This window comes from Panthera tigris, chromosome D4 (genome assembly GCF_018350195.1).
Source record: "Panthera tigris isolate Pti1 chromosome D4, P.tigris_Pti1_mat1.1, whole genome shotgun sequence".
Lineage (NCBI taxonomy): Eukaryota > Metazoa > Chordata > Mammalia > Carnivora > Felidae > Panthera > Panthera tigris.
Window position 1 is genome coordinate 38,297,649 of NC_056672.1, and position 15,955 is coordinate 38,313,603.

Here is a 15,955-nt window from a genome sequence, read left to right on the forward strand (position 1 = left end):
CGCCATTCACAAAAATTCATGCATGAGCAAAAGCACTGCATGAAGTTTCTTTAGAGCCTGAGATGCTTGCAACTTTGAAGAGCAGATTGCTAAAAATTAAAACTCAGAACACTGATGACAGTGAAGACAAGTGATTTTACTGAAAGCAAGAAAACAGAGGAAGGGTGCTTCTACTTTCTCCTCAACAATGCCCTTTATTACTGACCTTATGTGAGCAAAACCGTATATGAATTTCCACTTTAAGAATGAAAATGACAACAAGTTTGGAGGGAAGCTATTGTGAGACTCTTTAAAATGTGCAATCATTTCAGGTTTTCAGGAAGTACCTGCCTAATTAATAAAACGGTACTTATATGTCTAGTGTATATTAATTATGTTAATTAAATTACAGGTATATTAATTACTCATTTGGTCTTGCTAAAAATTACACACGGGAAGTTTCCTTATCCAAATTTTGTAGGTGAAAGAAGCTTACTAAACAGTTATCACAGGATCCAGCAACTCCACTCCTAATTATATACCCAAGATAAATGAAAACATACATCCATACAAAAACTTGTACGTGAATGTTCATGGCAGCATTATCCGTAACCGCCAAAAAGCAGAAATGACCCAAATGTCCATCAACTGATAAATAGGTAAATAAAAGGTGGTATATCCCTACAATGAAATATTATTCAGCTATAAAAATAAATGAAGAATTGATACATGCTATAACATAGATGAACCATGAAAACATGCTAGGCGGAATAAACCAATCACAAAGGATCACATGTTGGGGCGCCTGAGTGGCTCAGTCAGTTAAGCGTCTGGCTTCGGCTCAGGTCACGACCTCGCAGTTTGTGAGTTCGAGCCCCGTGTGGGGCTCTGTGCTGACAGCTCAGAGCCTGGAGCCTGCTTCGGATTCTGTGTCTCCCTCTCTCTCTGTGGCCCCCTTGCTTGCGCTCTCTTTCTCTCTCTCAAAAATAAAGAAACATTTAAAAAAAAGAAACACAAAGGACCACATATTGTATAATTCCAATTCTCACAGGCTCTCTCTCTCAAAAGTAACTGAACATTTTAAAAACAGCTTTCTAATGGATTAAAATACGTATCTTAGGGGGAAAAAAGAGTACATTAGCTATGTTTTCAATTTTTAATTCAGTATTGGGTATGGTTTTTGGGGTCTATATCTATGCACTCTCTCTCTCTTTTCCTCCAAAATAAAAAAAAAAGTAGTTAATTTTCATTTTACGTTAAAAAGAAAATACAGTGGTTAAAACTCATGTATAGGATACAGCCAACCAACCTAAGTGGCAAGCACAACTGCATCTTCAGAATAGGTTTCAAGAAGTGAACAGGTGTACTTAGTTTGAAGCCCGAGAAGAAGTTGTAACTAGAAGCAAAGGCAGAGATAAGGGCACCTCTTTTTTTTTAATTGTGGTAGAAAACACAGAACAAAACAATTTAGCATCTTAATCATTTTTACATGCACAGTTCAGTAGTGTTAAGTTTATTCACAGTGTCATACAATAGATCCCCAGAATGTTTTCACTTTGCAAAACTGAAACTCTGTACCCATTGGCCCTCTATTCAAAATCTTGCAATGACCATTCTATTTCTGAGTGTGACTATTTTAGGTACCTCATATAAGTGGAAACACACAGTACTTGTCTTTTGGTGACTGACTTATTTCACTTAGAATAATGTCCTTAAAGTTCAATCGTGTTGCAGGATGTGACAGAATTTCCTTCTTTATAAGACTAAATAATATTCCACTGTATTTATATAACACATTTTGTTTATCTGTTCATCCATTGACAGGTATTTGGGTTACTTTCTCTCTTAGCTATTGTGAATAATGCTGCTATGAACAGGAATCTTAACATTCTTCTTTCTTAACATATTAACATCCCAAGGGAACAACAGGGACTTATATATAAACAGATACATTTTAAGATAAATCAGTATACTCCAAAATGTCTTCCAAAGTATGTTTGAGGAAAGAGTCTATGATTACAAAAGCTTAGGAAAACCCAAAGTAAAACAGCTGCATTTTCTCTATTGCAGAAATTCTCAGAGTCTTAGATTTTTTCACTGTGCTTTTATGAATCCCTAAGAGACCCTATCACATGCAGTTTTTCCTAAACTTACCTGACCAGGAAGCCCTGATATAGGGTCTCTCGGACTTATGTTCTGAGGAGTAGTTAGGGTAGCCCAGTTTGTGCAGAACACTGAACTGAAAGTTGTATTCTTTTGTACACAGCCTTGAATAGCCATAGGCTCAAAACACACTGAGGTTACGACAATATCCATAAGATGGGCTTGATGTGATTAAGGGGATTAGATCTATTTCTTTTATTCTTATATATTCCTAAAGTTAAAAGAGTCCTGGACATGGAGCCAACAACAACACCATCATTCTGTTGATATTTAAAAAAAAAAAAAAAAAAAAAAAAAGCACTCATCCCAAAATTCAGATTCAACTACACTAAAGATTATGATGTCTGGTCTTTACCTTTAACATATCAACAACTGAAGTGTGATATTACTGTAACAAGTTCATTACAACTAGGAATCAGATATATCAGAAATTATTCTAATATTTAGACTTGAGATCAGTGAAGCTTCTATCCAATGCTCTTACTTTCACAAAATAACAAAACGGGTAATTGTAATGATAGCCTCAAATTACCAAAAAGCTTAAATTAGTATGGAGCTAACAGTAGTTCCCAAAACTGAGTAAACTATGAGAATGCACTTCTCAACCATGAAAATTAACAAAGCTCTTATTAAATGTGTTACTTACTGCTATAATTTGGTCTCCAATTTGGATTCTTCCATCATGTTCAACAGCACTGCTCTTTGTAATGCTCTTTACAAAGATTCCTGAAGGCTCTAAGATTAGAAATAGGGTTTTTAGATTTTATTTTTTACTATTTACAAAGCACACTCAAAAACTATACATCCTTCATTCTCCAAATATAAAGTCCTAATTATGAATAATTATAAATCAACAAGCCACACAAGCAAAACCAACAGAAACTTAGGCTAGAAAATATGACAATGATTTTGTCTGTCAAATACAGTATCAGAGTTTCCTACACTGAATTATTCCTAAGGAAGTTTTCAATCAGTTTATCCAACAATCTGAAAATACATAATAATGTTGATTCAATGTTTCATAAGACAAAGAAAAGATATGAGAGGCAATTCTCAGGTAGAAAAAAAAAAGTGTTTAAAACTACCTAATTTCTTATCTCCAATGTAACCAGCAATGGTAATTCCTAGTCCTTGGACATTTTTAGTGAGTTCTACATCAAATGTCTCACTTTCTTCACTTTTCTGAGTAGAAGCATCAACCTAAAATAAAATTGGTAAACAAATAGAGCAATTAGACATGTAAACAAACAAGATAAACTCAAAAAGCAACAACCTTTATCTAAGAATAATACAATGTAATTAGATGGCAAATAACTCTGCTAGAGAATTATAGCAGGGACTACTCCTTCAATGTTGACAACATGAACTGTCCATTACATTTTTACTCAAAAGGAATGTCAGCAGTAAGGGTGAACACCCCCTTATCAGAGAAATACATAATTATTTGTGTGTACAATTTTTTTTTAATCAAATAGTCTGTTATTAACAAATTCTATTTTTGGAGATGGTTTATATTCATTTCCACAATTGAAAGAACTCATATTTTGAATTCAGGTCAACAAGTTCATATCCAGTTTTGCCACTGAACTTTTCTAAGCATCACTTGGCTCAACTGTCTATCAGGAATAAGAATAACAAGCCCAGCTAACATCTACTGAGCGGTTTCTATGTAACAGACACTTGACTTGTCTTAGTTAATTTACTCCTTAGAACAAGCCTATGAGGTTAGGTACAATTGATAAATTCTTCTCTGGGGAAACTGAGGAACATAAACCTTACCAAAGACAAGCAGCAAGCAATCTAATAGAGGCAGAATTCAAATGCAGATAAGCTGGCTGCAAAACCAAGGCTCTTAAAATGCCTTTCAGCATGTAAAATCCTTAGGAGAATGTAGGAGCCACAGTGTCCACTAAGTTGTTGCTGCTATGATCTTAAGTTGATAGTTGATTCTAGTACCATGAATATGAGTTAATCTATCTTCCAGGTATTTTATTAATAGACTGAAGATTATTTTGAAAGCCAGGGAAATGCAACAAAGCTATTTAAAATTGTTACTGTATTTGTTTTATAAATTCAGACTTTAACATAAAAAGCTCTTTGTAAGAAAAGTATCCCTTTCTGCATTGATCTTCGTTCCTGAAATGACAGCTGAAAGCAAGTTTCTCTAACATGTAGAGTTGTTATTAATTATATATTGGACTGAAGGGCATGGTTTTCTGAATTAAGCACTGGTGGACTAGTGTGGTATGTCACCAACAAGCTACTGGCATTACATACTTGTGTGGTTCCAGCAGAGTCCCCAGAGAATCCTACAAAGCTCGTAACGGAACGAAGGTTATGGGTTCGAATGCCCATACACGTTGCAGTGAGCTGGTAATGGTTTTGATTTTCTTTAAGCAAACTCTGTATCTCACTGATAGTCCATCTAAATGAGATATAATTTTATAGTAAAGTTTGATTTATTTTTTTCATTGCACATAATTATCTGTGCAAACTTAGCAAAAGTTTAAAGTTTAGATAATTACAAGAAAATGACAGGATGAAATCTGCTTCAATTGAAACAAATGTGTTTTCTATTTTTAATAAGACTTATGCGAGTGCTATTTTAGAGGGTGGCAATTTGACTATCGAATGGTTTTAAAAGGGGCACAAGCTTCAGAAATGATGATATGCACAGAATAGATATTTTTCTAAGCTTTCAATTACATCAAGTGGTTTTCGGTATTGCATTCATTTATATATTGCTGAATAAAATGTTTTGTTTACCACAAAAGAATGTGATTTAAATACTTTCATACACAAGCTTTCTTTCTTTACTTCTTTCTCTCTGCAAAAAATAGCAACTAACTCGATCCTAAAAACAACAGAATCATGGAAATTTCAAGTGTTCTAATAAAGTTTTAAAGGGCTTGTGGAGGAGGTTAGGATATTAAAAAAAGAATCTGTAGCAACTAATTAGAAAAAACTTTAACAGGAAAAAAAAATCATTGATGTTTTTAGATCTACCAGAAAGGAATGTAGCACTTGCATTTGCTATAAAGCTTATCTAGAAATTGGGTGCAATTATTTTCTCAAATATTTAAGAGATTTGGGGATAAAATTATTTTGTTGATACTCCCACCCCTATTCCTCCCCCCATCCAAAGTCAGTAAAAGGAAAGCTGTTGAAGGAGAATGACTGGAACTCCCAGCTCACCTAACTAGAGCCTTCTAGTTAAGAGATAGATAGAATTAAACATTTTAGTTATCAGTAGCAAATAATTATTTAAAATTTAGTCCATTATTTCAAAAGATTATCCTCATAAATGTGCTGCTTAGAGAAAGCACACGAAACATTTCTGTAAACATTTCATGTAACATTACATTTCATGTAAACGTTTACTATGTAAAACAGTAATCTAGAATTTTTTAAAGAAACCTATTTTTCATCTGTTACACATTATTCCTAATTAATAAGATATCAGTGCTGAAACACAGTTACACTTGAATTTACATTCTTTAGCACTAACATGTGAATATCATTAAGACTAGTTTCTAAACATCACCATCATCTAAATGCTAGTGCCTGCGACTTTCCTCCTAATGTTTCCACCTACTTACCCGCATTTCTGGCGTAGATGGGGATGAGGAAAGGGTGATGCCCACAGAGGCAGGTGCTGCTGCTTCTTCTACGGCACCTCTTGCAATCACCAGTTTGACCCTGTTTCCACACTGCCTGAGCACGTGTGCTACTTGCTCACTGCTCATTCCTGCCAGATCAGTGTCCCCAATCTTTAGAATGTGGTCTCCACTGCATAATCGCCCATGCTGAATAAAGAGATCGGTTAATCAGGATATTGATTTTTTTTTTAATTTTCTTAAGTTTATTTATTTATATTGAGAGAGGGAGGGAGGGAGGGAGAGAGAGAGAGAGAGAGAGAGAGAACACAAGCTGGGGAGAGGCAGAGAGAAAGAGAAACAGAATCCCAAGCAGGCTCAGTGCCATCAGCGCAGAGCCCAATGAGGGGCTTCAACTCACAAACCATGAGATCATGACCTGAGCAGAGATCAAGAGTCAGAGGCTTAACTCACTGTGCCAACCAGGCCCCCAGGATATTAATATTTTAATTTCATCAGAGAGATCCCAAACGAGGGAAAGAGAATAATGTAAAAATAGCAGTCATGTGAATTACCAATCATGGAATATTAAACATGTGGTTGTTATTTTAACTGCCTTTTGAAGCATCTTAATGTTATTCAATGTGATATAAGTAACTGAAATTCACAAATATTCCCTAAACCAATAGTTGATAAGAGCTTATCACTTCAATATCTACCCACCAGATGCAAGAAAATATGAAGCCTTTTGAAAATTTTTTGAGAAACAGAAAAAGAAGAAAATGCCACTAAGCAAAGATGAAGCCCAAGTCACTATGCAAATACATATTACTCAAAAAATATAGTACAGAACACAAGAAAGCACTGAATTAATACTACAATTTTTTGTCTTGTGTTTTCAATTAAAAATATCCCTAAAAAACTCATTTGCAGATGAAATCCTTATGAGATGAAAATTTAGATGGATAAGGGGAGTAAAAACAGCAGACTTATTATCTCCATACTAGAACTTTCTTCAATGACAGCATCATCCAGTATGGCAGTAACTAGTGACATGTGGTTACAGAGTACTTGAAATGTGGCTAGTCCAACTGAAAAGCTGAATTTGTCATTTTATTTAATTTTAATTAATTTAAATTTGAGTTTTACAAGTAGCAAGTAGCTACATGTGGCTATATTATTGGACGGGGCAATTCTACACTGAAGTTTATAAAGCTTAATTTACTGCAAGCCAGTCACCTAGGGAAATTTCACTCAATACTGTACATGCTGGCTAAGAGCTAAGAGGAAGAAAATATGCACATTATTGTGTTACTGCTAATACTTCTACTGATAAAGCTGCCATTAAACAAGGCTTGTATATATGAATATGAGAAATATCTGATGAATTGCCTTCCTAGTTTAAGTTCAAATACACATGGAAAAACAAACAAATTTATAAACAAAATGTTGTAACAACAGCAAAAGTTTCTGACACTAGAAATTCTCAAATTAAAATATAAATCAGGGGTGCCTGGGTGGCTCAGTTGGTTGAGCATCCGACTTCAGCTCAGGTCATGATCTCATGGTTCGTGAGTTTGAGCCCCGCATCAGGCTCTGTGCTGATGGCTCGGAGCCTGGAGCCTGCTTCAGATTCTATGTCATCCTCTCTCTCTGCCCCTCCGCCACTCATACTCTGACTCTCTCTCTCTCAGAAATAAACATTAAAAATTTTTTTTTAAATATATAAATCATAATAACTTTGCATTTTTTCTCTCATATATTCCAGCAATGTCACATAGCATAAACGGCAATGCTTTAACCAACTACTCCGAGAGATAAAAATAGGCTGTGCTTTTACAAAGAAGACACAAGTGACCCATCACTAAAGGGACAAGTTGAATCTTGTTTTTTTTCTCTCAGTAATAAAGTATTCTTCTTTCCATAATACCTTGTGGCTATACAGCAGCTAAGTAGGTTTATAAATAGGATACATGATTGTAAAATAAAAGGTAGCTACCTCTACAAGGATCAAAACCATAACCTGGACTTTAATCTGTGGTTCTACAAGAGTCTTAAGATCACTGCCTAAAACTGTAACTTAAGATCAATGTCCCTTTTCAAAGGTATTTCTCCCAAATCTAAGAAAACACTTTAGAAAATGCCCAGCAAAACAGAAGATTCTCATTCAGCTTCTTTGACATTATGTAAAGCCAAAGTTTCTTCTAACACAAAATATAAATGATGAAGGCATAGGGGCTCCATTACTTACGTGTCTGGCTCTCGCTTTCAGCTAAGGTGATCTCACACTGTGAGTCCACACTGGGCTCCACTGCTGGCAGTGTGGAAACTGCTTGGGATTCTTTCCCCCCCAGTCTCTCTCTGCCCCTCCCCCACTCAATGTCTGTATCTTTGAATGAATGAATGAATAAATAAAGGCATACAATTTGATAAAACGGCATAAGAGACCTGTTGGAATAGCTTACCTGGTCAGCTACTCCTCCAGGTAGAATGGTTTTTACTATCACACCAGTTGCTTTTCCTCCAACAATGCCAAACCCTAGTCCAGACCCATCATTCACCAATTCAATAGTTTCTACATGCTGCCAGTGAACCTGAAAACAAAACTCCTGTATGAATTTGAAAAAAAAATCTGCGGAAACTAAAAGTTCTATTACAGTTGAGATTTCTGTGAATATTACTTTGTGATTAATATTAAATAACGGAGTTCAGACATAATAATAAGCCTTAACAATGTCCCTTTTATTTAGTATACTTCCCTTTCAACACATTGTTACTGCTACTGATATAATCATTCTTGAAATTATCAATACATCTTTATAGTGACCACATTTAATCAGTTGAAGATAGGCACTGATTTGCAAGATCCTTTCTAGAACTTCTAAAAAAAGACAAAGATCAAGGAGAAATCATCACCTGCTAAGATTATCTTAGCAGTAAAATCTTAGTAAATCTTAGTAAAATCTTAGTAAAATCTTGACTCAGAGAATTTCAAATTACAAGATTCCTTTGAAGTCACTGACAGCTACCACTAACAGTATAATTCTGTAATTTACAAAGCAAAATCAAGACTGTATCTGCCTACAGATAGAATCTGATTTGTTGAAGAAATAAATTTTTTTTTTGAGGAATGCAGTCAGTCAACTGAAAGAATCACACAAAGAAAGGTTTAAAGTTGATTTAGAAGACATAGACTTAAATAACAAACTTTCCAAGCTAGGGAGAGATAAAAGCATAAAATGGGAAAAACTCAAGAACTACATAGGACCTACACAAAGGTAGGTCTATAGACAACCAACAAGAATGGAAAAATATGTTCTGTCCCTTTTAAAAATCTTACGGACTCACCGGGTTAGAGTGAGCGGAAACTGTGCTGGCCGCAGATGGAGAACGGGAAACTATGGGGCTGATGAGCTGAGGCAATGAGCCTCTGGCAATAACTAGCTGGACATTATCTTTGGCTTTCTGCAGGATGCTGATAGCCTGCTGATGTGTGATTGTCTGATCAAGTGCCTGTCCATTGATGGCAAGGATCTGATCAGTTTCCTTCAATCTTCCATCTCTAGCAAGAAGGAAAAAAGGGGTAAAAGATACCTGACAGCTCTCAAGAAAAGGAAAGCTTCTTTGGCATATATTCTCAGGTTATTTTTAATCCAGTTTTCTAATGTCCACACTTTTTAAGCTTTTCCCTACAATTTTACTTTCAAAAATATAAGTTTTGGCTCCAGCCGGTCCATCCTTAATCAACCCTTCCCATTTAAAAGCCACCTTTACAGCTACTCACTCAACTTATACGTTTTATCTTAGATATTCCTATTTACTAACAAATAAAAGCAAAGGTGTATACATTTAGTTGTTGCTTTGAGTATACTACTAAAAATGTAATTCAAGCAATCATGGGCCATTTGTATATTTTTCTATATAGTAACCTTTAATCAAAAAGAGCCGTTTTAATAACAATGAGAATAATGTTCTGCTTAAATTTTCCTTTTCTTCCTAAAAAGTGATTATGACCGTATTTAAAAGATATTCTCCCTTAAAATAACTTGCTTACCATAGCAGTGTTAAAGAATTCTAACAACTGGTTAATAACAGATTGTTTCTGTTTTAATTCATTTTTGTTTCTCTATATTCTACCTTCTGAATGTGTTATCAAACACAGAGAAGATACCATGAGAGTCTCACCTGTGAGCCACACTGCCCTCTTGAATCTCCTGCACGAATATTCCCAGTTCTCCCCGGTTTTCACTCCTAAGTCCCACAACACTAAAACCAAGGCCCCCACATGGAGGTTTGAGGAGCTCAAAAACTTCTACATGGCGACCCTGTTCAGGAAACAAAGCAAGAAATCAAATTAAAAGTCAATCACTCTATTCAGTTATTTTATTAATGGTATTACTTTGTTTAAAAAAAATAACAGAGGGGCGCCTGGGTGGCTCAGTCGGTTAAGCGTCCGACTTCGGCTCAGGTCATGATCTCACGGTCCGTGAGTTCGAGCCCCGCGTCGGGCTCTGTGCTGACAGCTCAGAGCCGGGAGCCTGTTTCAGATTCTGTGTCTCCCTCTCTCTGACCCTCCCCTGTTCATGCTCTGTCTCTCTCTGTCTCAAAAATAAATAAACATTGAAACAAAAATTTTAAAAAAATAACAGAAATTTCAAAGAATTTTCTCAGATAACTTTTATCACTCTTCACCTACAATGAGACATTTTATTTTGACCCTGAAGAATAAAAAAATAAAGAAAAATGAAATAGAAAAATCTCTGAACCATCCAAACTGACGCAAAATCCACTTTTTTTCCATTTCAATTTTTTCAAATGTTATGTCTTCATAAATACGTTTAATAATATATGTTTATATCTATATAATGTTAATATAAACAAGCATATTCTTCCAATTATCCAGGACCTGACTGCACTGTTCTATCATAACTAACAGGAAGAAATGTTCTTACCTGGGCCATATTTTTGATTAGTTGATCAAAGTCATCACAAGCAGGTTTTCCATTGATGTGTGGAGTGCCAGATCCTGTAAATGCTTCCAGATTCCCATTATTTGAGGATGATAAAAATAAATCATTTTGCAGAGTAGGAATTACAGCTGGGCTGAGATGTGGAATGTGGGCATATTCAACATTTGAAATTGCCGAAGTTGCAATGTTTACCTAGGAGCAATAAGGAGATTATTAACAATTTTGACATTCCATAAACTATTTCATAGGAAACATCCCAAGAGGGTAATAATGAAGTTACATATACAATTTCAGTATTGTACCCTTTCAATCAGCAACTCTATTTCAAGAAATTAATTTCAAGTGCAAAATGAGAATAATACACAAAGATGTGTGTAAAAGGAAGCTCAATGCAGTATTGTTTATTAGATGGGACAATTTTTAAAAACTACCTCCAGTGTTGAAGGTATCATTAAAACACACACACACACACACACACACACACACACACACACACAATCATACATTCATATACAAACTTGTGAAAAAGGCTAGTTATCAAACAATGTGCATAGTACGATACAATGTACATTCAAAAAGATGTTTACATTTGTATTAAACATCTGGAATATTATACACCAACCAATATAACAGTTGTCCCTGAGAGGGGATTCCAGGGCACCATTTACCTTCTACATTCTTGAATTCTATTTAGAACAATGTATGTAGTAATGAATTTGGCCTTTCCCAAAGACAGGTCTGACTTTCATCCTCAGCTCCTAGGAAGTAACCGCTAAACCCATGGACTTTCCAGAATGATAGGAGGGTCTTCTTGCTCTTCATGGGGGGCTCCAAAGCCACAAGATATCACTCCACACTGACACAAAGTTCAACACATAGGCGATCAATTATGCCTATGAAATGATACCGTAATTAAATGTCTGAACACCGAAATCAGGCAAGGTTCCTGGGTTGGCAATACTCCATGCATACTGGTCGCCTACCAATATGGGAAAAGAAACGTTTATGGAAGCTTCAGATTTTGAAATCCTCTCAGCCTGTACTATGTCTTCCTTTGGCTAATGTTTTTTACCCATACCCTTTCTTTATAATGGACCATAAGCTTGCGTATAACAGTTTCCAGAAAGTTCTGTAGGCCCTTCTACTGAATTATTAAACTTGGAGATGGTCTGAGGAAGATCCAGGACTTTCAGCCCATCTCAGAAATGAGGATGGTCTTTTGTGGATTCTTCCCTCTAACTCCATAGTTAGATCTTAACTCTTTGCTGTTGGTGTCAAGTCTTGGAACAGAGGTGGAAGTCTAGAGGACTATGCCCTCAAACCTCACAGTTTGGCTAACTCCAGGTACAATCACATAAGTACCAACAGTGACAAAAAAAGATAATTCCATTTTGGAAAAACATTCTATAATTACTTGTATACACCTGTTAGAAAGAGCACCAGTTAAGGCTAAATAATTTCCTATTTCTGTAGGGTGTCTCTAATGTAAATTTTTACCCACAATTATTTATCAGAAAGAGTACAACAATGATGCTTTATGGATATGTCTCTGAACTCATCTCTTGCACTGTGTCTCTCACCTGCCAGGCTCCAGCTATACTGACCCCTTCATGGTTCCTCACACTGCCAACCTGCTTCTTCTATCAGCCACATACATCCTTCCACAAGTATCGACATGCTTATTTCTTTATTTCATTGAGATGTGCTCAACTTCACCCCAGAGAAGCTCTCCCTGACAATGCTATCCAAGAGAGCACCCCATCATTATGCTCCATGAGCCTACCCTGCCCTGTTTTTCTCCATGGCACTTATTACCACCTGGATGCACCCTGTTGTCAGAGACCTTCCATCCCAGCTGGTGGGGACAGACTAGAATGTAGAATTCGCCAGTGGAGGAATTTGAGTATGTTATTCTCTATTATATCCTCATTCTCTAGAAGAGTGCCTTACAGAGTTGGCATTCAATACACATTTGCAGAATGTTCATCTTTTTAGGGACCTACTCTGATCTCATCTGCCCAACAACCCAACTATCATTATTTCCATTTTACAGATGACATAGTTACACAAAGTCACACGTCTAATAAGTTGACTGTGACGTAGATTTTTTTTCATCACAGTGTTCCTATGTTTCTATTATACATATCACACACAGGAGCGCCTGGGTGGCTCAGTTGGTTAAGCGTCCGACTTCGGCTCAGGTCATGATCTCACAGTTCATGGGTTCGAACCCTGCGTCGGGCTCTGTGCTGACAGCTCAGAGCCTGGAGCCTGCTTCGGATTCTGTGTTTCCCTCTCTCTCTGCCCCTTCCCCGCTCACACTCTGTCTCTTAAAAATAAATAAACATTAAAAAAAATTATACATATAGCAAACAGTCATTTGAGGTATCATTTCCAGAAATAAGACATTCGGTGAAGAGTTTACATTGACAGAGCAATCAAAATATTTTACAACACATCACCAATCCATGCCTAAGAGTTTGTTACCTATCGTTAAAATTGAACAGAAGATTCAGTAAGTGAACAAAGTTACCAATAATCCAAACATTATATTGGCTATCTACAATCATGGATTAAAAACCAAAAAAAAGATCAATGTGTTTAGAAGAGGCTTTTAGGAATCTTTCAAATGGTCATTTTACAATATACAGCAGGCATTATCAATTAATATTTTTTTCAAAAGCAAGATCCGTATGCCAAACTTGATTTTTTTTAATCCTCAACCATGGCAACTTCAATAAAGTCTGCCAGCAGAAGATACACCGCTCAGGTTGAAGCAGATGGCATAATGATTTCTGTGACAGGCTGAGGATCCCACACCCCAAGACCTAATGCCTATGGTATGTTTGCACAGGAGAAAAATATTTGGACTTCTGCTACGGTAAGCCAGAATGAACAAATCACATTCCAAGAACAGAGAGTTTATCTATATGAAGTTGACTGGTGAAACAGAAGCTCTGATATCATAGAAGACCACGTATGAAGGCACTCTAAAAGTGAAATTACAGGACCAGAAAAGTACAACACTATGAGAATCATTTAAAAGTATTGAATATCAATTGTTTTCTCCAAATTTGCTAAAGGTTTAACCAATGTCAATAACTGTTCCAAACTCCTCTTGGCCCTTGAGGTCTATGTAAATAGAAGAGCAAGGGTTAAAGAGATTACATATTTAAAAACCATAACCTAATTATACCATTATACAAAAGAGTTGTTTTTAAATGTGCAGATTTGCATTCATAGGAGAAAGCACAAACACACCTTTCAACTCTGCTATAACTGTTTAATAAAATGGCTTTCTGAACTATATATATAATCTTGAAAAACAGGAATGGATCTTACTTGCCTTGACAGACCTGTTCATAGCAGACACAGCATAAATGTTTAATAAAAAAGCTTGACTCCCATCTTGGTTTATAAATATAAAATAAACAGAAGAAAACACAACTATCTGGTGATTTTTATATACAGATAAACAATCTGTATAATTTATGTAAGTTGCTAGTAAACGAGCAAGAGTCACCAAGTAATTATCTGCTCTCTGTTTAAGTTCTGGCTGAGTATTTCAATCTAAAAGGTCCTTTTGTGTTCTTAGTAAATAGACGGATTAACCTAATTTATGGATTTTAATTAGTGCTAATACCTAAAACATAACTTAAAATGAAGGTTATGTAAATCAGTCAATTGAAAAAGTTGTCAAAGTCTTTGTAAAAAGGCAGGATGAAACACCTCTCGGTTTTTAGAAGTACAGGTGAAGTCCTCTTATAAGATGCAGTCAGAACAGCAATTGGTTGAGTTATCTCAAAACGTCAGACTGAGCAGAAATCATAACAAAGGACAAATACCTAACTTGAAAAGCACTTTGATCCAAAGCATGTATGTATTCATTCACAAGTATCTTGATGCATGAGAGGTCCCCACCGTCTTTCCTGCATGAACTGCACTCAAGTAACATGGCATTATTTTTAATTTCAGTCTCTTTAAGATGGAGCAAGAGTTTGGACACCTGAGAAACCATTTCATTAAAAAACCTCAATGTTTAGAAGATCCTTCTTCAGAATGTTACAGTTTGATCACACCCAATAAATTTACCAACAACTGTTTTCTCAATTCATTTACATAGTCTTTCAAGACAATTTAAGTAAATGTTCATGGAAAAAGTTTTTGCCATAACTTGTATGTTATGTAATGGAGTCACATAGTTACAAAAAAAATTATGACTGGCAGAACAGCTCTAAAAAGGACTCTGACAAATGTACATTTGCCCCCCAGGTGACACTGCACCCTCAGGTGGCACGCAGGACATGTCTGAAGAAATACGTTGTGCTCTGAGCATCAGTCACTATGCCTTCCAGGACTACTGAAAAGGAAGCCACTCATCTGGAGGTGTTGCTAAGAGAGCTGCTGCTTTTACAATAGCATGCCAGGAAAATAAACAATTCTCTTTCGTTCTATATATAATTAAGCCCACCCTGTGGGAATAGCTGTATCAGAGTAACCCTTCCACTGAGATCAATTAGAAAATTTATATAAAGAGCTGTGTGTGAGATCAACTCTGAAGGTGTCAAAAAGAAACAACCACTTCTGCCATATTCTATTCATCAGAAGTAAATCAATAAACCCACCCCACACTCAAAGAGAAGAGATCACACAAAAGCATGAATACCAGATGGCAGGGATTATTGGTGTCCATCCCAGAGGTAGACTACCACAGCGTGTCACAGTAAAACTGCTGAAAGCCAAGACCTAGGGGAGATCTTAAAAGTCACCAGAACAAAAAAGAACCTTATCTTCAGGGAAGAGTAAAACGGACAGCTGACTTTTCAAGTTAATCAATGAAAAACAGAAGACAATAGAATAAAAAAGTACAAAATGACAACAAAAAAAGGTCACCTGAGCATTTTCAGAACACCTTCCCTACACACATACTCACACACAGTGTTGCTTCAGAACTGTACAAAAGAAATGCACAAGTAAATTCTTAGAATTAATAAAGATCCCTCATGGAATTTCCTTACATTAGCACAAAAGACTGAAGAACACACACACAAAAAAACAAGTTTTAAAAATGTGAGTAGGGGTGTTTGGGTGGCTCAGTCCAGTTGAATGACCGACTCTTGACTTTGGCTCAGGTCATGATCCCAGGTTCGTGGGATCAAGCCCCACATCGGGCTCATGCTGAGTGTGGAGTATGCTTGGGATTCTTTCTCTCTCTCCCTCTGCCCTTCTCCCCTGCTCACACAATGT

At 36.2% G+C, this 15,955-nt stretch overlaps 1 protein-coding gene across 9 annotated transcripts in view; it reads right to left on the minus strand.

The window, feature by feature from the left end:
• Positions 1-15,955, minus strand: part of MPDZ (multiple PDZ domain crumbs cell polarity complex component) — a 162,082-nt gene that overhangs the window by 99,852 nt on the left and 46,275 nt on the right. For all 9 annotated transcript variants that reach the window (XM_042963855.1, XM_042963861.1, XM_042963858.1 and 6 more), the window contains exons 4-10: positions 10,691-10,900; positions 9,924-10,063; positions 9,087-9,300; positions 8,204-8,332; positions 5,742-5,948; positions 3,228-3,342; positions 2,789-2,877 (exon numbers count right to left, since the gene is read on the minus strand). In XM_042963855.1, coding sequence (XP_042819789.1) covers positions 2,789-2,877; positions 3,228-3,342; positions 5,742-5,948; positions 8,204-8,332; positions 9,087-9,300; positions 9,924-10,063; positions 10,691-10,900 — 1,104 coding nt within the window. The remainder of the gene's footprint in view (positions 1-2,788; positions 2,878-3,227; positions 3,343-5,741; positions 5,949-8,203; positions 8,333-9,086; positions 9,301-9,923; positions 10,064-10,690; positions 10,901-15,955) is intronic.